At 34.1% G+C, this 22,963-nt stretch overlaps 2 protein-coding genes across 3 annotated transcripts; one reads left to right on the top strand and one right to left on the bottom strand.

Annotated features, from left to right (window-relative positions):
- Positions 1–8: 8 nt before the first annotated feature.
- LOC126849114 (nuclear pore complex protein Nup50) lies at positions 9–3,154 on the bottom strand. Of its 2 annotated transcripts, none has more exons than XM_050590677.1 (5): positions 3,018–3,154; positions 2,319–2,491; positions 1,290–2,248; positions 1,070–1,219; positions 9–929 (listed from the first exon to the last, which is right to left on the bottom strand). In XM_050590677.1, exons 2-5 carry the CDS (start codon positions 2,472–2,474, stop codon positions 623–625), a joined length of 1,572 nt encoding a protein of 523 aa, XP_050446634.1. In that variant the 5' UTR covers positions 2,475–2,491; positions 3,018–3,154; the 3' UTR covers positions 9–622. The 2 variants fall into 2 exon arrangements, with proteins under 2 accessions (XP_050446634.1, XP_050446633.1); XM_050590676.1 differs by lacking the exon at positions 3,018–3,154 and adding an exon at positions 2,862–2,997.
- Positions 3,155–4,462: 1,308 nt separating this feature from the next.
- Positions 4,463–22,823, top strand: LOC126849304 (protein bark beetle). Its single transcript, XM_050591001.1, has 28 exons — positions 4,463–5,010; positions 5,937–6,831; positions 9,117–9,286; positions 9,354–9,547; positions 9,678–9,852; positions 10,044–10,213; positions 10,324–10,562; positions 10,672–10,921; positions 11,018–11,403; positions 11,537–12,189; positions 12,268–12,718; positions 12,904–13,294; positions 13,465–13,898; positions 13,985–14,230; positions 14,394–15,334; positions 15,433–15,908; positions 16,117–16,313; positions 16,393–16,791; positions 16,940–17,217; positions 17,288–17,541; positions 17,637–17,848; positions 17,961–18,085; positions 18,144–18,374; positions 18,526–18,651; positions 18,745–19,003; positions 19,152–19,353; positions 19,466–19,713; positions 19,915–22,823. The coding sequence occupies exons 2-28, from the start codon at positions 6,490–6,492 to the stop codon at positions 20,731–20,733; spliced, it is 8,868 nt and encodes a 2,955-aa protein (XP_050446958.1). The 5' UTR covers positions 4,463–5,010; positions 5,937–6,489; the 3' UTR covers positions 20,734–22,823.
- Positions 22,824–22,963: the final 140 nt, after the last annotated feature.

Here is a 22,963-nt window from a genome sequence, read left to right as displayed (position 1 = left end):
GCAATAAATATTAAGTAATTCCATGTAATCTGTATTTTTCGTACTTATAATTATTAGTACAGAATATTTCATCAACCATTACATGCATAAATTACCTATTTTGCAATATATACTATTGTGTTCCTACTATGTACATATATGTTCAATGTATTATTCTTACATTATTGATTACATTAGCAACAATCATTCCAAATAACGCCATACATGTAAGTAGACATCCTTTCAAAAATAAAATTAAATATATCTCTTATTTATCAGATACAGAATCTATTAAGAAGATATATATATTAATTACAATTTTTTACAATATTTGCATATGAAATAAGAATTAGAAAAAATGTACCATTTTTTAATCGTGAGATGCTGTTTGCTCGCAATTTTACTAATGATTACTAATCTTAGTATTATGTATCTTTCTAGGTATTCGCATAATTTACGTTTACAAATTTTATTTTATAGAATGACGAACAGAATGATGAAGCTTGACATAAATTTTTGATTAATAAACAAATTTTCTGTTATGTATGAATTAGAATTTATCCATTCTTAGTGTTGTAATCAAATATATAGTCAAAAAAATCAATTTGTTCCGATCCGCGTTATTTTGTGCTTATTTAATTTTCTATTTTTTATGTTTATTCAATGTTTCAAATAGTTCATCCGCGACCTCACTAGTTTTCACTCTTAACAACATTGGGACTGGTGGTGGTGAAGAGTCTGGCAACGGTAGACAGACTAACATTATCGTGTTCTTGTTCATGCGTTTAATAGGAATACTTTGAGTTAACAAAATATTGAGTAACAAATTACCCAAAGCAGTATCGGCTCGTACTATCAATTGCGTCTTTCCATTTGGTGTTGGTTTCAAATATAACGTTCCGACACCTCTGTCACTAAAGTTGTCATTTTTCTTTATATATACTTTACATCTATAAAAAAAAAAATATTATGGATTTAATTAAATTATTGCAACAAAAAGAAGACTACATAATCTTATTTTTTAAATTCTATGATGTATTTAATTTCTATCTTAACAATTGATTGTTACAATGTAAAAATTAAGACATACCGTTGTTCATAAACAGCACCTTCTTCGGTTACTGGTTTGAAATCTGGTTTTGGTGGTTCTTCATCTTCTTCATCTTTGTTTTCATTATCTGTTTTATCCTCGGAATCTTGTGATTTCACTGCTTGAGGGGCAAATGAAAATGGCTTTGCACTGTAAAATCATTAAAAAATACATTATGTCTCATATAAAGAAATTATAAGCAAGTTAATAAACAAATTACCTTCCAAAGCTAAACCCAGCACTCAAGTTATTGGGAGAGCAAACAATTTGTCCAAAACTAAAAGTAGAAGCAGGAAAGGTGGGAGTGACAGATTTTGTATTGGATGTCGCATTCTCTTCGTCTGTCTTGCCTCCATCCGAAATGGTAGAGGATTTGTGCAAAGGATTACTTTCCACATTTGTGTTACCAAATATACTTTTACTAGCAACATTCGACTCTATGTTACCAAAAATAGATCTACCCTTATCAGATGTTGCATCCGCATTGCTGAATACAGATTTAGAACTTTCCATTTTCTGTTCTGTATTGCCAAATATCGATTTTGTATTTGCAGCAATATTGGAAAATATCGATTTTTCGGGCTTCCACTCTGTTGCAACAGTTGAAGTAGATTTTATATTCGCATTTGAGGTGTCAAATGAAGAAGTTTCAAGTTTTTTCTCTGCACTTTTATCCTTTTGGTTATCAGATTGTGCAGCCTGTGTTATATGTTGCGAAGCATGCAATGTCTGTATCTTGGTACTCTCTTTCGATGTAATCTCCTTCAAATATTTCTCATAATCCTTAAATATAGGTGTTAATATACAAAATGGATTTGCATCTACATGAGTTTTTATCCATGTAGCGACACTTTCGTTCAGTCCCTTTAATTTTGCATAATAATCTGATGAATAACGCTTTGTCTTTTCATTCTCTTTCTTGGTCATTTCACTAGAACTTGTGCTCGATAGTGTCTGTGCTTTAGTTGTGTCTTCCATTTTACTTGCATCGTTTTCAAGAATTTTAGAACCATTAGTTGCAATATTTCTGCTGCTTGTGTTTACAGTTGTCGTTGATGCAGCAGAAGTAGTCGTAGTAGAAGTGGTGCTTACGTTAGCTAGAAAACCAAATGGAGACGAACTGGTTGCAGGAGTAGTTTTAAAACCTGCAAATGTTCCAAATGCGCTTTTCATAGCGCCCTAAAATAGGTTAAACAAAATAGTAATAAAGAAATATAATTGATACAAAATAGTTGAAACATATACTTACATCCCTCGATGAAAAGCGACGTTTCGCTGTTTTTATAACTCTCTTTTCAAGTATATCGTCTGCTGCTTTTGCAAATGTACCTGCCTCTTCTGGTTCGTTCTCTTCGTTCCAGTTATCATGATTCAATTCTGTTGTTGCAGATCGTTTACCTGCCATTTTTGTCAGTGTATTTTCTATATGAAAAAAGAATTTGTATTACATTACGATAAAATTTATTGTTGTATAAACGAAATTTTGATCTTATAATTAAATTTTTTACATGAACAAATAATGTTATATATTCAACATTTTTGTTAAAAGCAGAAGATATACAGATAAAATTGTATATTTTCCATTGTATATTAAACACTTTAAGAAGACAGCTTAACTTACAACAAGTTTTTCTTTAAAATTATTATTAAACATAAATTTTTATCTCTTGTAAAATGTGGTATAAAAAAACTTAATATTTATAGATCATTTATATCATTTCTTTTTTTTATCAAATCAGGTTATGTGACAATGTATAGTGATATCGTCACCCGGTAAAATTTTGTATCATACTTCGTCAGCTAAAAGTTTCTTGGCGGGTGTTCTTGGAGTAAGAACGCAAACAATTTTATTGTTTCAGCGACGGTACAAAGGTCAAAAATACGCAACGGTCACTACATAATTTTGCGATTACGGAAAATGGCGATATTGATTTTTTATTGCACTTACCTAAAATTGAAGAAATTGAAACGTGTTTGCCGGGACAAATATTCTCACTTGACGTCTTGCGCACGGCAATCAAGGAATCGAGTGAAATGAAATAGTCGTTTGCTATCAAGATGCTTTACACTTGTCATACATGAGTTTATCGGACCGATAAAACGATTGGCTATTGGATAGAAAATTTCTAGGGTTCTAAAAGTTTCTTGTACTAACAGCCAATCAGTATGCCCGACTGAGATCGTTGTGCATACAATCAGAGAGAAATCTGAGAGGGTGCTATCTCATGACAATCAAAACTTTGGAAAACAGAATCTCGGAAAAGTAATAGAGTAAGGATCAGTTAATCAGAAATAATTAAAGAAATTTAGACTTATTTAAATACAAAAGATCGTCGGGTATACGTTCTTATATGTACGAGAAAAATTTTATTATTAATAAATATTCAATTTTTTATCAATATTTATTTTTTATAAATAAGTTATCGTCAAGATAAAAAAATGCGCGCTGTCGAGCCAGAATTTTTATTGCTGGATTCCCCATAGATTGATATTTCCGGAATTTGTAAAAATCGAAAAATTTATTCTTATCATTTTATAACAAAATAAAAAAAAATTCATTCTAACAAAAGATAATAAAAAAATTTTCTAAATTAAAAGACAGTTTGAGGTTAAATAGTATTCTGTTTTTTTGTAAAAGTCACTTCACGAGGCCATCGAAAAATCGGATTGGCAAACTTTTCCGAGATTCAATTTTCCGAAATTCCAATTTGTCATGGGACAGTATTCTGACAACGAGAGGGGCCACGTCGCCGTTTGTTCATAAGACTTTTTTCTAGCTGGTACAGTAGTGCCACCTAGATCCATCTTAGAGCCGGTGAAACTACATGGCTAGATTGACTTTTCAGTGCCACGGTAAAATAGTCGGGTTGGTTCATATCCATGCTAGATCCATAATTGTGAATTAAAAATACGGAGAAATATTATAGATTTATTGATATAATTTATTACCTGCATGATGTTTTATAAAACATCATCATTAAAAAATCATCGGTCATTAAGGCTTTCTAATTTTTAATATATTTTATATCTACTTATTTTAAGTAGATATTCTTCTCAAATAAAAATATTCCGCTAACATAAAATTTGTTAGAAAATGTTCCGAAGAAAATACGATCTTCTCGTCTATTTTCTATTCTAAGAAATCAAAGTTCTCAACAATTCAATTGTTACCTAAACATGAAAAATTGCAGATGTTTCAAAAGTCGATTAAAGTCGATTAAAATTGATCGAATTACGGCAAAAAAAAAAAAAAAAGATACGAGAATGATTCTGAACACCCAGTATAGTGTTGGAAGAACTCACCTGTTTCACAAGCTGCGTGACGTATTAAATGCTCGGTGCATCACGTGACTCATTCTACAGCTCGATCGTAGTAGGTGTAGCGTCAGCGCGCTACCAGTGAGTGCACCATGGTGATCGCGGTAGTAGTGGCCGTAGTACCTTTATATGAGACGGTGACAAGTTGCGCAAGGAGCGATCGTGATAGGGAATCCGTGTGCGTACGCGTAAAGTGATAAAACCGCGCCCACGATTTCGACAAAGCCATCCAGATGCAGGCGAGTACCGATTTTTTTCGCCGATGATCGACGATGGCATCGCGTCGTCGCGGCCAAGAAGATTTAACAGATCCGCATACCTGACGCGATCGATCGATCGGCGTCGTTGGCGGTGATCTACGGGGAATAAACGGACGCTGGATCAACGCGTATAATTGAGCGATTCGATTTCGAATCAATTTTGACGGCTAAAAGTCGCATAAGTGAAGAAGACACGACAGTAACGGCCGATTCGCGATTTATGTGAAAAACAAGATTTCGTCAAGCGGAGCGCGAATAACGGCGGCGCTACGCGTGTAGTTCATTGTTCCTCATGCGTGAAAAAGCAAGAAGCTACCGCTCGAATTCGAATCCGCGTCTGAGAGTGACGGAGGATAGCGTCCGGTAAGTGTTGCGGAAGATGATTGATTTCCTTGTTTAGCTTATTCCTTGTTTGGCTGCGTCGTCGATTTATTCACACGACTCATCCACACACGTGTATATATGAAGGACGTGATATTAATTAGTAGATATACAATATATAATGAGCAATGATGAATGATCAAGACTCGCGAGAATTTGAAAGAGCAGCCAATGTTACCGGAAATAATGTTTTTTTCATATTTAAAATTCAAAGAGGATTCATTATGTTCTGCGATTGTCTTCGCGCGAGATGTGAAGAATAACAAAGATAGAGAGAGAGTAACACGAGAGGTGCGGAATAATGATAAAATATGTAAAGTGATTCTGAGAAAAGAAAATCTTTGTAACGTTATAAATAACCGTTACAAAAATTAACAACGTTTATCTTTGTAACGGTTCTTTTTTTTTATTTATTTTGTTCTCAAGCTTTTCCTGAGGATAGAGAAATGAGAAATCTATAATAAAATAATAAAGGATAATAAATCTATAAATTATAATTTATAGATATAAGGATTTAAAGAGAAAAAAAATTGCTGTGTTATAAACATGCAAAGGAAAAATTTGGAGATTTAAATGTAGAAATTAATAATAAAATCTTAGTTCTTATTTAATTTTAAGTTGATTTTAAAAAATTTGAAGATTGAATTGAATTGTCAGTATAAGGAGAAACTGATTTTAAATCTATTAAAGATTAAGATTGAAGGAGTAATTTAAAATTATTATTTTTATGTATATGTAAAGTTTTCTTTTATTTATAATACTAAAGGCACATTATGATAAAATAGTTTGTTAGATGCTATGATCAATATTTTTATAAGTTCCTTTTATTTAAACTTACGCTGATCCAATTGTTTTGAAAAACCAGCATTCTTACAGTTACATATAAAATTTATTAATTATTTTTTTAGGGAGAACCTGCCGGACATTATGTATGCATACAACAGTTATTTTATTCATCACGAAGATACGAGTGAGCATCAAGCTTCCTTCATATAAATAAATAATTCTACCCGAAGCTTTCGTGTCTAAGATCATACTCAGTGAAAATATAATATATTATACGACAGGAGATGTAGAGATGTATAACGTACACGGATTGGCGAATGACACATCAAGGATCAGCCGGCGATAAGTGAATGATTCTCGTGAAATGAAGGCTTTATCGACATGAGTGCACGCCACAGATTGTTATGTCGTGTATATGTGTTTATATAATTACTTAATTGGAACACTTAATTGGAATATGTGTTCATTCTATGTGTGATACATCGAGAAATCGTGCAATGGACTTTTATTTAGAAATATTATAAACACGCCAATTTCGTCCGAACATCAAACTTCGAGTGCCGGTTTTCCATTCACTAAAAGCGAACAAAGGAGTGAGGAGTTGATTTCATCTCTCTCGTAAATTCCATTTAATGACATATACACCGATGATTCGAATCATTTTACGATAAAAATATGCGCCGAAAAATGCATTGGTTATGCATTTTGCTGCCGATTCTGGCTGTTTCAACCACCGGAAGCCGGTTAGATGACAGATATGAACAAACATTGATCTATTACACGGAAGCAACTGCGCTGGTGAACACTAGCACAATAAGCAACAACGGCGGTTTACACGAGCTGCACGGTGGCCGCGTTGTTCGTGGTGAGAGGATACTATCGATATCGAAAAGCCCTTATTTGTTGCGCGAGGATCTATTCATCGAGAGAGATGGCAAACTCATCATAGAACCTGGTGTGAAAATTCGCTTCGGTCCCATGGTCGGCATCACCATCCGCGGTATCATAATTGCTAAGGTAATGATCAACAATAGAGTTTCTAAAAATAGGATAGAGAACACTTTCCTGGAGAAAGTTAGACGATTCTCGAGACGAAAAATAATACGATATAATATGATGTAGAGATTTGATCACTTTTCTTGCATATATATATATATATATATATATATATATATATATATATATATATATATATATATGTATATAGAATACACCAATGTGCGAGCGTGCCTAATTATAGAGAGCATTCTTACAAGAATTACGAATACTATCGATAGGTATATATATTTTAACGTTGAATGAACATGACTCATTGCAACGTAACTGTGCACATGTTATTACATATTATATATAGGAAAAAGATGACTTAGATAAAGATAAATTGTGTTCTCAGAAAACTTCATGAATTGCAATTCCAACGAAATTTCGCTGTCTGTAGGAAAGGATTTGACATTAAATTCTTTTCCCATTTTCTTTCCCCAGATATAAAATTCTCTCTTCTTTGCTCGGTTTTCTTTCTTTTAACATAAGTCCCGCGTTTATATAGTACTTTTACATACGAAGAATTTCAATTACGCCGTTTTATTCGTGCCAAGAGCGATGCCGAAGGTCTTGACACTCTGTTGAGCTTTTAAGAGGATTATGTGGGGTCATAAGTTAATCGTGCGGGGGCAAGAACCGTCGACCTGGAAGCATTTAGAGACAGTGCTGTCGCTGAATCGGCCGAGACAGCTGTGCGGTCTGCACGCTGTTCTTAATCATTCGATTAGTGCTTTCTATAACTAACCCTTCCAACACCAGTAGAAACGTACGAATAAGAGAAATATCCATTTACAGAGATTAGAACAACTGCTTGTTCCTGTCTCTTCCAGGATATTTAATCCTCTTTATTAGAGCGTGCTACACTCGCATCTCGCATCAGAGTGATATAGCATTCTAAATAGAATAAGCGGTAAATCAGCAAATGATTACTCATCCATGAATAATCGCTACATATTCATTCTTATCTCTGTAAGTACATTAATGTGTGTTATTATTTTCTAAAACTGAGAACATATATTTCTATTCCTCTTAATGTTGGTAATTAAAACAATCATTTATTTTGTACCTTTGGTGATCATTTTTATTAATAATTTATCCATTTCAACATTTTTTTTCATTATTTGATTTCACAAACATCACATATTTAAAATATTTTAATATGATTTTCTTTTAATTTTAAATATTTTAATAAACATTTTATATAGTGTAAAATCTGTAGAATATCTATAGAATAATTGATTGCACTTGTGCCCTTCTCTTCTTTTAAAATTGTTACATAGTGCAACTTGCAATTAAAATAGCATCAAAATAATACCTAATAATAATATCTACAGCAAGCATTAATACATATACAAATATGAATACTATTTTATTATATACACCAATAATGCAACAATAAACGCAACGGTGTTCGCGTGTTGTAGCATTTCCGGTTAACTGACGTTCTCTGCTCTTCGTGTAAAGGGATCCTTTTCCTGTCACACATCTAAAGCTTTGCATTCTTTCGCGATTACATTTATTGAATTAAATTAAAGCACGATGTCTTTTTTTAAAACTTTTTCTAGTTTGATTATTATTAAATAAAAAAAAAGATATTTGCTGCAATGATGATTATTAACATGCTACTTACTATTTTTTGGCGATTAATATTATCATTCTTTAATAAGATATAATTACAAATTAAATATATATATATATATATATATATATATATATATATATATAGTATATAATAATACGCATGCACGCGCTAAATGTAGACTTGTTACAAGTTTGATTATATATAGTCAATTTCATCAAGAATCGATAGCATCGTTGATACTGTTAACTGATAACAAGATTGAAGTCATGTCGTTGCGTTATCAGCGAAATTTTTTGTAGAGATGGATAGAGTGCAGAATATATAAAAGAATGTGTTTCATATATTGTATATCAAGCCTTTAACAAGGTTTAGTGCGCGCGCGTTTTATTATTATTTTATATATTTACTTTAACAATACGCCATGAGAATTTAAAAAATGTCTGATCTTGAAATATTATTGAATTTTCTTTCATTTCTTTTTCTGATGTACTACATATGTAACATAACGAAAATACAGCAAATGTGGTGGAATAGAAAAAATAAAATTGTTACAGTTGCTGTTACAGTCTACCTCCGAAAGTTTTGTTTTAACGTGAACTGTAAATTATAGTGATATAAAGAGATAGGAGATTTTATTATCTTTCTGTAATGATTATAAGTGGCATTTATATATTGAAAGGGTGAAACACACGCACCGATCCTCCTGACCGCAGCGGAAGTGGAAACTCAAGTTTCAACCCTTCAAACACCACCTTTGATACGCCTTGTAGACGGACCGAATCCGTTAGCGGGTAGACTGCAGCTTTTTCATCGAGGCAGCTGGCGTTCCATTTGCACGAATTCGCGAAAGTATGTAATCAATAAACATAACAATGTATGCCAACAATGTAGATATTTTATGTAAATTTTATCGCAGTTGGACTCGTGCAGATTTGGAAACAGCTTGCCGGCAGCTCGGCTATCAAGGTGGACAGTGGTGGTCATGGATCGACAGACAATGGCCCTCCAAGCCGCGTCTTCTTTACGAGGAACCAGGATGTCGTGGTACCGAATCTTCGTTGACGAACTGCGAACGTTGGTCAGAAAGACAATTGGGCGCTGGTGTTTGTGGTGAGTTGCAAATTTTTTTGCAGAACATTAATTTTTTGATAAAGATTATATGATGTGTTTTAGTTATTGAATAAAAGATAAAGTTTATTATGTCATGATTCTATTAATGAAAGTTAGTATTAAATTTTAGATTATCACCCAGATCTGGGTATCTCTTGCCTACCTCGTCACGATGGTACAACTAAGGCAATTAAGCATTGGCGAGGAATACGATTCGAGGACGCGTTGCATGACAAAGTACTTATCCAAGAGAATACACTTTATGTACGTCAGTCGAAATCAATTCTACGGAACACAATAATCGAGTAAGTATTTTCAAACAAAACATCGATGAACATTTATGCAATATATAAAATATATCTCTCTGTTTCTCTAATTCATATCTCTTGTCAGAGAGTAATGACTTAATTCTCTATATATTTGCGGCTTTTATTTCCGCAGACATATGAATTACTACGATTTAATATAAAATATAAAAATTTGATCTGGTAAATAGATATGCTGGAACTGGAAGGGAGTATAATATCACGTCGGCAATTCATGTGGAAGGAGTACCACCGATAATGGAGTCAATTTCTCTTCTTCATTCAGCCTTTACGGGTATTAATGTTACCTCGCCAGATGCGCCTGTTATAATAAACAATTGTATCGTGCAATATAATAAAGGTAAAACATAATTTCGTCGATCTTGTCATTACGTGTTATTATATCTTGTATTCGCTGAAAATGCCATATTGAATAATATGTTGTTATATATTGTACACTTATTGTTACAGGTTACGGAATTTATGTAAATAGCTCGTCCGGCATGACGAATATCAATGACTGTACGATACTTGATAATGGAGCGGATGGAATAAAATACGTACATTCGGACGAACGACCGAATGACAAGTTAGATCGTACCGACGTATTTGATCTGTGCACTTTCCCTATGACGGCTAGTCAAACCTTTCCTGTCACTATATCCATGGAACAGAATAAATATGCACCCAATGTAAAACGATGTCCACAAGTGAGCATTATACTTAATCGCTATCAATAAAAATAGCATTGTGCTTCGCATAATGCTGTAAAATCTTAATTGCGATAATATTATTAAACATTACTTTACTATTACACAGCACATCTTCACAATGCCGGGCCATCTTTTGACAATGCATTTTTTGCAAATGGAGACCGATAGGAATGACAGCGCCATAGTGGAAGTGTACGATGGTATAAATGGGGTAGAAAAACTTTTGGCTAGAGTTAAAGTCAGAAATGGAACGTTACCACAAAGTGTGACTTCAACGCGTCAGAATCTCTTCATAAATTTTATAGCTGAACCTCGAACTAATACTATCGTATTTGTGCGATTGTCGTCGGGTTATAGTAAGTCTAAAGAGTTTACGCACTATCATCTTATATAACAAATTCTTCTTCAAATTACATTGATAAAAAATATTTAATGTTTCCTTTTTTTTGCAGAGAAAACGTATGATCTCAATGTGACTGGCAGTACGATAGCCGGTAATAATGGTCGCGGCATTGTCGTGGAGAAGCTTAGGTCCGCCTTAAACATTCATGAGACTTCGATATCGAATAATGAACATGTAGCTGGTGTACATGTATTAGGTGGTGCAATGGATGTCAACATCACTGATAGCCGTATTTCGTTCAATCAAGGGGACGGCGTTAATATCACCGTTACGGGCGGTAATCGTAACGTATCACATAGCAGTATATCGTCTAATCGTGGTTTCGGTTTCGCAATGTGGTTAAACGATAGCTCCGCTACCGAATATGTACATTTCAATCAGTCGACCGTAATCGAATACTCACAGATATTTCGTAATAAAGATATTGGTGTTTTGGTAAGTGCAAATGTAAAGTGTGTATGAATGTTTTATACGATTTTATTATATATATATTTTATTTGATTTTACAATTAAATGTGTGTATCTTGATATTTGCGGTAAATCAACATTCACTCTTTGTTGGCAACAGATCGGCAATTCCACCGGCAACTCGTATATAAATGTAACAGGCAATTGGTTTAACACCAGCCTCGAAACAGCGCTGCAAGTGGAATCCAGTTGGAGAAAAAACAATGGTTTAATGAAGTTGCAGATCGGATATAACTCGTTCATAAAAAATGCAAAATTAGGCATTAAGTTAAGTCCAGCGCTCAATCTCGATGCCACAATAGAATACAATCACTTCAAAGATCAAGCGAGCGGCGGAATTATGATAAAAAATCCGCTTTATGAAGAATTTAATGTTTTGCCCGCGAAAATCGTGATTCGACATAATGAGTTTTACAATAATCAGGGCACCTTTATTGTTAGCATCGGTTTATCGCCTTACAGCGATATGCAAAATATATTATTTACGAGGAACTTCTTGCGTGATAATCATGTCAGAGAATTATTTGACGATGGTAATACATCGAATGTCAAATTGATACCGCGTTCGAGAGTAGCTGCTGTTATTGTTATATCTTCGAGCAATGTCGACGTTTTCCGTAACATTTTGCACAATCCCGAGTCACGTTATGAGATCGGCTCCCACTTGGAAGATCAGAGCAAAATTATCAATTGTACTTACAATTGGTTGGGATCTGGAGAGGAAAAAAAAATATTTGATCGATTATTTCACAGGTATATTACTTTCTAAATTTTATTATTGCACAAACTATAACATAGCGTGAGATATAATTATAATTTTTATTTGTCTAGGAAAGACAGATACAATCTTGCTAAGATTGAGTATTTGCCTTATTTGCTGCACAGCAGTAATCCTAGCGCAAATACTATAATCCCAAATCCGACCTTTGTATCACAATTTGTCACACCTGGCACGAATCTAATCGGTGGTGAAGTTGACGGCCATGAACAATTAAGAGCCGGAGAATATATTGTTGAGCGTGATATCAATGTAAGACCAGGTGGCAAATTGATATTGCAACCGGGTGTTACGCTACGTTTTCCACCGTCCATCGGAATAATGGTAGCCGGCAAATTTGATGCGCACGGTAAAAAACCAAGTGACATCTTATTTACTTTGAAGGAAGAACTCGCTATATTACCAAACAACGAAACTCTCATGGAAGAAGATACGAGTCAAATTGATGAGCCTGTATCAGTAAGGCTTCTCGGTGGCAAAACGAATCTCGAGGGAAGATTACAGGTAATGTTTGAATCATATTTTTAACACAAACATTTGCATTAAAATAGTTATTGACAAAAACTTATAATTTTTTAAATATATTTATTAATATATCTATAATTAAATTTATATATAGTAAACCTTTATAAATATGGAGAAATTGAAAAATAATGGGATCTCTACGTAATTCTTTATTTTTGTAAAAGGTAAAAATTGGAAATAAATGGGGAACTGTTTGCAATTATGGATGGACGATTCTGGATGCGGCCCTTGTTTGCCATCAATTAGGCTTTATTTTAGACTATGAGAATTGGGTTGTGGAGCGATCGCAAATACCGAACGCGGGGATCAACGAGGATATACTTCTCAGCAATGTTCAATGTACTGAGAATGATAACGATATAACAAAATGTCGGGCGGAGAAAGAGCAAGATTTCGAAAACTCGTGTACTCATTCGAACGATGTCGGTGTTAGGTGTTTAGAAGTGGCATGGGCAGGTCTGAGATTAGGACCTTTGGCTCAAAGATGTGATTTGCAATATGTGACAATTGAAAAGGCAGGCTTGCTCGATTATAAAACAAATTCATTTAAGCCAGGTAATTTATATGTATATATAAAATTTATAACTCTTGTTAATAATTATTAAAAAATTAAATCTTATATGATATATATATTATATATCAATATTTTTATATTTATACATAATATGTCCTTAGATATGTGTGTATTAATTATATGTGTATAATTGATTTTTTTTTTGTAATAGCTTTACAAATTGATTTTGCTCGACATTCCTTGGATGGTGTCAAGCTTGTTAACAATTTGCAAGATGGATTGGGAGTTCTGTATTCCGACATATATTCAGCGGACGCCATAAATATTGTAAAAAACAGCGAATTCTCTCGAAATGGCGGAAGCGGTATCAGTTTTAAGCAATTGGGTATGCGAATAATCAACTCGCGAATCGAGAGCAACAAAGTTGCGGGAATAAGGCATAATCCCGCTCTCTCAGCAGTTCAGCAGAGAGAATTTGCGGGATGGTTCCTACGCGTTCCGGATACTACGATCGATTCGCCATATAATCCCGTAATCTTACCAGAAATGAATGAGAATATCGAACTCGCTGACGGAGAAACCAAATATGTTATAACGACTAAAATAATTGTTCGCGAATCTGTTCGTCGTACTATAAATATTAAAGTAAGTTTCTTTTTCTTATGCAAAGTACTATATGTTTGACGTACATATATGTGACATTCAATTATAATTTTTTCTTCTATTTATAGTGTACTCCCGGCTACGTCATCGGTATCCAATTGCTAAATCCAATAGAAAATCGAAGCACCGAACAAATCATATTGTATGATTCACAGCATCTTAATAATAATCAAATAAATTGGCATGTAAAGAGGGATTTAAGCATTTTTCCCGTCTCATCTAGCTCCTATGTAGTAATTTTAGAATACTTGAGCGGTGAGAATGCTCTCGGTGGAGCTGTCATGGCTATCACATCGCTTTTATCTCCAGCGCAGGTATGTAAAATACTTTAAAAATACGAATATTACTTGTTAGAAACATTAATACAGACATTAATTTTTACAAAGTTATAATAATAATTATAATAATAATAACGATTTTTTATATTTCATATTTTATATTTTTTATATTATATTTATATTTATATTTATATTATAGAATATACGCAATAAAATAGTCAGCGGTCCTATTCCTTCATTGATCATCGCAAAGACAAAAATTAAGAATAATCAAAAGGGCTTACTTGCATTTTACTATAATAGATATTTAAATGAAATAGGAGATCACTTTCTTCGAAAAGCGAACGAGACTATTCAATTGATCGGATGTGAGATATCACATAATCAAGAAGAGGCCGTATATGTGTATTCACCTTATTGGAATATCTTTCAGTCTAATCTGTCTGAAATTTCGATCCACATAAATGATAGTTTGATCACAGACAATGGTAAAGCGATACATCAGTTCAGCCGTGACGCAAGGCACTCCAACAATCTCTTCCATTGGATAATGCAGGACAGCACCATTGAAAGAAATCGCGGTGGTGGATTTGAAGTGTTGTTGCCAGATGTTTGGCAATATAACGAGAATTTTACACATTCCTTGTACTTCGGTAATAATACCTGGCGCAACAACGAACAATTTGCCTTTGTGATAGACGGTCATTTCGCGCATCTGAACATATCCTACAATCATTTCGATGGCAATCGCTGTAAAATTGGCCTGATATCTGTGCGTGGAATGGAAAAGAAAATTAGAATCAACAATAATTATATCGATGGTAACAGCGGCGCTTACATGGTTGAATTTCATGCGGACAGTCAATCTGAGATCCTTGGTGATGTTGATGCACGTTTCTATTACAATGAAATTAAACGGAACACATACGATCTCATCGGCATGGGACCGCGCCAAACATTTGATGATCCCAGTTATGTCGTCGGCTTTCACGGTATACAGAAAGTACTAGTTAATAGAAATCTATTCGGTGATAATTCGCTGGATTACGAATTATTAGCGGGTATTAGAACAGCGAAAATTAACAATGAAGTAAATGTTATGGAGAATTGGTGGGGCACTGATAACGATACTATTATCAGGTAATTTCACGTAGTTAGATTTGATTTCTATGTACATAGTAGAGTTTTATTTTGATTCAAGGTTTACTCAATAGCGAGACTCATGTTTTCTTTCGCAGACGGAGAATTTTCGATTTTGATGATTGGAATGATCATGCCGTGGCCAATTACCGGCCGTATTTGATGCGCGACTCATTCGACTCGTTTATTTCTGCATCATGGCATATAAGTCAAGAGATTGACTTGGACAATTTGGGCGGTCGTATAGTAGAGAGTCTCTCATTGCATGCGAGATCCGAACCTTACGTAATACGTTCCGATATCACAGTTATGCCGGAAGCTACATTGCATATCTATCCCGATGTTGTGATGGAGTTTGCTCCTAATGTCGGAATCCTTGTACTCGGAACGCTGAAAGCTATCGGTGTACCCGGCCATGAAATCGTTATGAAACCGATGAAACGAATAAACGCAAGCATAAATTCCACGTTTGTCAAGTTAGCACCGATGAAGAGTTCTGCTAATCTTGTTTCAATATCTGACGAAACGATCCGTTTATGCAAAGATGGACGCTGTTCCGCACTGTACAATGAAGGTGAGCTGAAAAATTTTAATATTTCGACTCTCAAAAAATTATATTCAATACACATGATCATTTGTTTAATACACTCTTTCATCTTTTCTGTATTTATCTTGCCTTATCAGTCTTTTCTAGGTATTCTAATTTTGACGATTTTTCGCAGTATTTTATCATATTATTTTTCTGTAAATAGTATTATAAATATACTTTTTTCTTGTTATAGGATTCTTGGAGTACTTTAATAGAACAACTCTTCAGTGGATTCCCATTTGTGATGAGCGATTTACCGAGCGAAATGCTCAAGTGGCATGTCGGCAACTCGGTTATGATACCCTCAATGTCTATGTGTCATACGATCGTAGATATGAACTTCATCCTGGATCATTGACGCGTGTCTGGTCTTGGCCTGAACCGCTGCAAGTACGATTAGTTTCTTCATTTTGGATTCCTCACTTTTGAAAACAATTTTTTTTTAAGCTTTAAACATTTTTTGTTGCAGTGTTCCGGGAAAGAGCAAAATCTAGAAGACTGCCAAATTAGATTGAACGGTCAGTTAGTTGGTCATCGTCACGAATGTTCGTGGGACGGTCAGTTTATCTTCCTGCATTGCGGTGAACGAAACTTGGATGATGCGTACGATTATTGGGGCGGAATACGCATCACCAATAGTGAATTCGAACATCATCTGTACGAGCATCGCATTCACAACATCGTGACTCATGAGACCGTCAGGCGAGTCGAATCAGTTCTCAAGTTCATCAATATAACTGGTGCTGGAATTTTACATTTCGAGAAATCATACGCCGTACAATCTATCATGAAGTCTCCAGCAATAATGCATGTTAATATAGATCGCAGTGCTTATCATGGCATCAATATCATATCTCCTACACATACGGTATGTACATGCAAATATTTATAAATTATCATTTGTTTATAGTTTATATGAAATATTATATAAATACAATTATGTGTTTTGCATTTGTGTATATACATACATATATATATATATATATATATATATATATATATATATATTTCTTTAGATGGAATTATTATTTAATACGATTACTAATGTCCTCGGAAATGGCGTGAATATACTATCTTTGACGGGAGAGGGCCGCGAAGCGGACGAGAGCTCGTTTACGCCTATTAAGGATCTGAATATCCCTTATAATTTGTTCAGTATGGTTGACATATGCGACACCGCTAAAGAAATCACGATCGAAGAGCGCGTGATCATCTATTACAAATATGATAATTACCCTGTGAGTTGTGTGAAAATCTTCCGCAGTGCTTATAGAGCCAAACCACTCGGATTTAGGTGCGTAAAGCTTTTCCGAAAACGACTTTCCAATTGTAATAAAAAATAAGAAAATATTTCTGTTTTGCAGACTTTTACAATTCAATCTTTTCAACTCCACTGGAAAGCCGGGTCATGCCGATGGTATAACTTTATACGATGGAGACATTTACAATATTACTTCCAAGAGGATTGGTCACTTGGAAGTTAATGCTCCCGATGAAAAGAAATTCTTTAAAACGCAGACTCCTAGTCTTAGTGTAAGATTCTTCGCTAATGGCGCCAGCAGTGTGCACGGATTTATCGCGGAAATCGTGACTCTTCCGATATCCGCCATTGGTTTTAGTAAGTATAATCTCAATCATATATCTCATATGTTTCATGTCTCAATAATATGACCCCATTTCTTCTATTTGCTGATTTATTACTGCAATTGATAGATCGTGATGTGCAACACAACGTTTCTTATTCTATGATATCAAATTGTCGCGAAGGCGCTATGAAATATGCAAGTGCCGGCGAGGTGAATGCTATAATGACGCTTGAGCGTAATCAATTTACGAATAATTGTGAAAAGTTATATGGTAACTTTTCCACATGTAAATCCGCCTTATGGCTCGATGTTCAAAACACGCAATCACTTTATTTCAGAGTAAGTTTGAAAAAAGATCACACACATACTTGTTGTCTTTTTCTTTCTTTTTTAATTTTCTCAAAATGCGACAAAATTTTTAATTAAAATTTTTTAAACTTGTATTTTATAGAACAATCTAGTGCAGCGGAATCAAGGCGGTCTTTCTATTCGTGCCGATTCGAGAGGTTCGGCCACTTCTCTCAAGGGATGGATTCACAATAATCTTTTCACAGAGAATTTCAACAAACCAGCATTGTAAGTATATGATAATTTTCTTGTGCGAAGACAAGGAATAATACTGTGGAACTTTCAGATATATCGAAGGTCGTCAAAGTAGTCCTTACCAAGAAGTGACTATATTCAGGAATTACTTTACCAAAAATCATGCTCTCTACGACAATAATATTGTTTTAAAACAAGTAGTTAGCAATATGACACTTAATTATTTACACGGAAACCTCGGTAAGCATTTATTGGAGATTTCGGGATTCGAAAGGGTTCGTTTACCTATTTATCAAAGCACGTCTCACAATGGCTTTTACAAGTAAGTAATAGATTTTTATTTTTTGGTTCGTTTTTCTTTATCTTTGAAAAGAGGTATTTGGCCATGCATAAGTGTTTAACATGCAGAAGTTGTTTATTGAAGATTTTACAGTTTACAGACTGTCGAAATAATAAATTATTATATATTTTAGAAACTATGCAGTGAATCGTGAAGGCCGTAGCACTATCGTTGCCGGTACCCCCGGACAACAATACGTCGATAATGTGTTCTTTAATCCTGACAACGATTACGAGATGCTTACGACAAATAGATCTCAGTAAATTAAAATAAAGCTGATTAAAAAAATATATTACACTATATAGCGAAATTAAAATAAAGATTCTCTTCATAAACGTAATTGTTTGTTTAGGCAATTAGAAATGTGGAGATCTCACATAGACGCGCGTTACAATTGGTGGGGTTACAACGAAACTTTGGCGGTAGCGGGACGTATTAGAGATCGTGGAGACTCGCCCGAGCTACTGCAAGTCGATTATCAACCCTTTCACATGAACAATAAATCTGTGTTAAGCGGTAAATGTCCGCCTGGCTGGGATCTCGTCGGTGACACGTGTTATATATTAATCGGCGGGCTTATGGACTTTTATAGTGCACGAGATTTTTGCAGAGTGAGTGAATGAAATTTTATTCGTATATATACGTAACATATATACATATTTGATCTTTTAAATATAAAATCACATTTTTTGTTTTTCGAATTTCTCGAAAATTATATTTTATTCATATGTATAGTTTTAATTATTTTATTCTCAAAAGTCGGCAAACGCATCAATGCCCTTCATTATGGGAGATTATCTAGAACTCTGGAAATTCGCGCGTAAACAACAAGAACGATTTGATTATTCGGAACGTGTTTGGGTGCAGCAATTAGAACGTGTGGATCAATGCACAGTGTTCACATATCAGACCATTGAGATAGACCATTGTGCGCAACCCAATCCGTTCATTTGCGAAATCGGTATGTAAAATATCATAATGGTAGATAGAATATATATATAGTATTAAAATAAATTATATATTAATGTAAAAAAAGCGATTATAAAAAAATTATTTTCCGAATTTAATAATAGATCCTAGAGTCAACATTGATCCTTTATCATGGAGAAAGGATATCGTTGCGGTAGGAGTCTTGGGAGCTGTTGGCATTGCGCTTGCATTGTTAACCGCGGCCATCGCGCTATGGGTGTCCAAATCGAAGAAGCGTAAACTTGAAAGATTAGAGCGACGTAATTCCATCAGACAATCTTTACACTCTCTACGATCGATCGGCTCCACATCCGCCTTCACGGAGCTTGCTTATCGGCGGAAACCTGTCGCGGTAAAATATGGATCATGTTGTATAATATATATAATTTTTGAACGTGTGATAAAAATTAAATCCACGAATTTTTGTGAAAGTTAATTACAATTAAATTGTAGAATTTAGTAGGTTCAGTGCAATATTAATCTAAAATTTATGTTTTTAACGAGTTTAAGAAATTAATATAATTTTTTGAATAATATATATTCCATGGTTTAGAGCAAACAGTCTACAGACACGCTGAACTCGAAATCGTTGGATTACAAGCGCATGCTGAATGGTGGTAGTTTGGATTCAATGGACAAGTCTCAACTAAATTCTTCCATAGAGGACAATCAGAGTTACGATGTATACGAGGCTCATAATCCACGATACTCGCCAAGTACGAGTGATTTCAAGAATACGGTGCACAAGTATGGCGCAGCACAGACTGTCGACAATCCGGTCTTCGATTTAGCGTATCGTAACGAGGGCTTCCGCAATCACTCTACTTTCATGGCTGGAAATGCTGCAACCGCCGCTGCTTCTAACTGGCCATTACAATCGAACGTACAATCGACCTTGACCGATGAAAGTCCCACAACAGTGGATCCCAACAACGAAAGCTCATCATATCTTAACAATACATCTACACTGCCGTTACACTCCAGTCTCGCATTTACTGATTCGATGAGTGAACTGAAACGGAACATCGAGGCATCAACTGCGTACGATCCGGTAGAATACGACTCGAAACGCGCTTATGACATGGCCACATTAACGTCAAGTCAGGCATCCGAGCCTGTTCCAGAGTACGCGTCGGATTTTCAACCGCCAATACCGCCACATCCATATCACTACGAGACCGAGAGTAGGCCCAGAAGCGAGGCGCTATTGGAAACTAACTTCGATATGGGCGAAGAAAAACCACTGCGCTCCAAAAGCGAAGTCCTGCTCGAAACCAATCTGGATGCATTTTTAATCAACGAGCCCACGGAACTCACGCAATTATCGACGACTGCGCGAAGCAAAAGTCAACCGTTGGAAACGGCGATGTAGTTGCTCTAGCTAATATATATATATATATATATATATATATATATATATATATATATATATATATATATAAACCATCATTGTTCACAATTTGGGTGCACAATTAAAATGTGTGCTAAATGTTTCTTTGTAACAACAGACACTGCCAGTTATCGCACAATCAAATATTTTAAATCACTTACATAGTATAACATGTTTGTGCTAATAAGCGATGAATTAAAATCATTGGAATCAACGCACAATATATAATAAATCCTGGTGTTGCTGCATAAAGTGAACAAGAATGGGCCGACAAAGCAATGCATACACAATGCTGACTCATTATTAGATATAATAACCCAGACGGCGATAAATATGAGCTCAAAATATATGGTCTCATTAAAATTTGAACTCGGCGAAAATATATTCATTATGCACATTGTTAAAAACTAACTTTATTAACATTAAGAATATTTTTCATATTTTTTATACTAAGATATTATGTATACATGCTTAAAAGAGACAACCGTTTTTTTTATAATATCGTAAAGATCTCAATATTCAATTCGATCGATCTTTTATTAATTAACCATTGAAAGTGACATGTGTATTCGTTGTATCATACATTTTTACGTGTTCCAAAGAGGACGGATCTTTTCGTTGAACAATATGTTGCTTTATTCAATTATATTCACAAGCAGTGTTTAGTAGCTAATTTTTAATGGATTATTAATAATGATATAGTTGATCAAATGACGTGGACATTTTTATGCCAAATAATGTTTATTAATATCCTGTAAGGACAATCGATCCTTTATGATTTTATAATGAACATTTAATAATCAATCTATATATTGAAAATTTAATATAAATATAAAATTGATCAAGGAAATATATATCAGATAGACGCCGTATGTGACGGTAAATATTTATCATCAAGAGGAAGAAAAGCAGAATATAGAGATTAAATATTAATTTCTTATTTAACAAAAGAGGAATGCAAGATATAAAGTCTAGAAATAATTCATTTTTTACGATTATTAATTTTATTATGACGAAGCTGTGAGAATAAAAACAAACCTCATATTCGTAATTAGTATTATATAATCTCGTTGCTCTTTGTTAAACTAATAGGCAGCATTCCCTCTCTCTTTCTATATCACACACAACGCGCGCGCGCGCACACACACACGTGTGTGTGTGTATATATATATATATATACACTCGTGTAAGAATCATAGAGTATAGAGAAAAGCAAACAAGTTGCCTTATTATTTTGATAACTCGTACTCCAGTAACATAAAAAGTTGGCAGTTACTAAAAGCAGTGAATTAAAAAGATTATACTGCAAATAATATTACACTGCCGAATATGTCCAAATTTCGTATATTGTCCTCAAGATTATTGAGAGTATAAAGATTAATAATATTTTAGAAATGTATATTTTACAAAAGTCTCACTGTGAGTTGTAAATGAGTATGTTGTAATTATCAAACACTCATACGCAATTCGAATATATAAATTTTATATATAATAGAAAGGTAGATAGATAGATATAATTTTATATTTAATAGATAGAATTGTGCTTTCGAATATAAAAAGTTATACTCGTCATGTGAAAGCGTATCTCTTCTAGATATCGCGTTTTACATGCTACTTAGACTTATTATTCTCGTTAAGGTGATCTCACCAAATTTATTCTTACTAAAATTTTTGTTATCCTTTAATACAATATCCGTCCATACACGTAGATTTAGAACAATCGAAAGCGATAATCGTTTTTTTATAAGGATGCACAGTAATAAATAAGATTCTAGTTAAATTTTTTCTATATAAAGATTATCTGGCGAGAGAAGTGAGATTTTTGAAAAAAAAGATATATGTATATGTATGCATGATATTGTACATATCTATTAGCGAAACGCGAGAAAATTTGCAACATCTAATATATATTTCATATATACAAAATATAATTTTAATTATAATTTTAACGAGCTCTTAACAGATAACGATTTTCTCTGCGTTCTCTTTTAGATACGTGAATGGAACAATGTCACAAAAGGCTGCCTTATATATGTGCTGCGGGAATAAATAAACCAAGCGAATCAAAACAATCAGATAAGAATTATGTCCAATAATTTTTCAGTTAAATTAAAACACTTCCTATTCATTTTCTGTGAGACAATCCCACATGCAATCAATCCCGATTTCACACATAAAAATATTTAAGATGGAATGATAAAAGAACATCTTT

Source organism: Cataglyphis hispanica, chromosome 4 (assembly GCF_021464435.1).
Source record: "Cataglyphis hispanica isolate Lineage 1 chromosome 4, ULB_Chis1_1.0, whole genome shotgun sequence".
In the NCBI taxonomy this organism is placed as follows: Eukaryota; Metazoa; Arthropoda; class Insecta; order Hymenoptera; family Formicidae; genus Cataglyphis; species Cataglyphis hispanica.
Note: the sequence above shows the minus strand (reverse complement) of the source record. Positions and strands in the feature narration are given on the sequence as shown.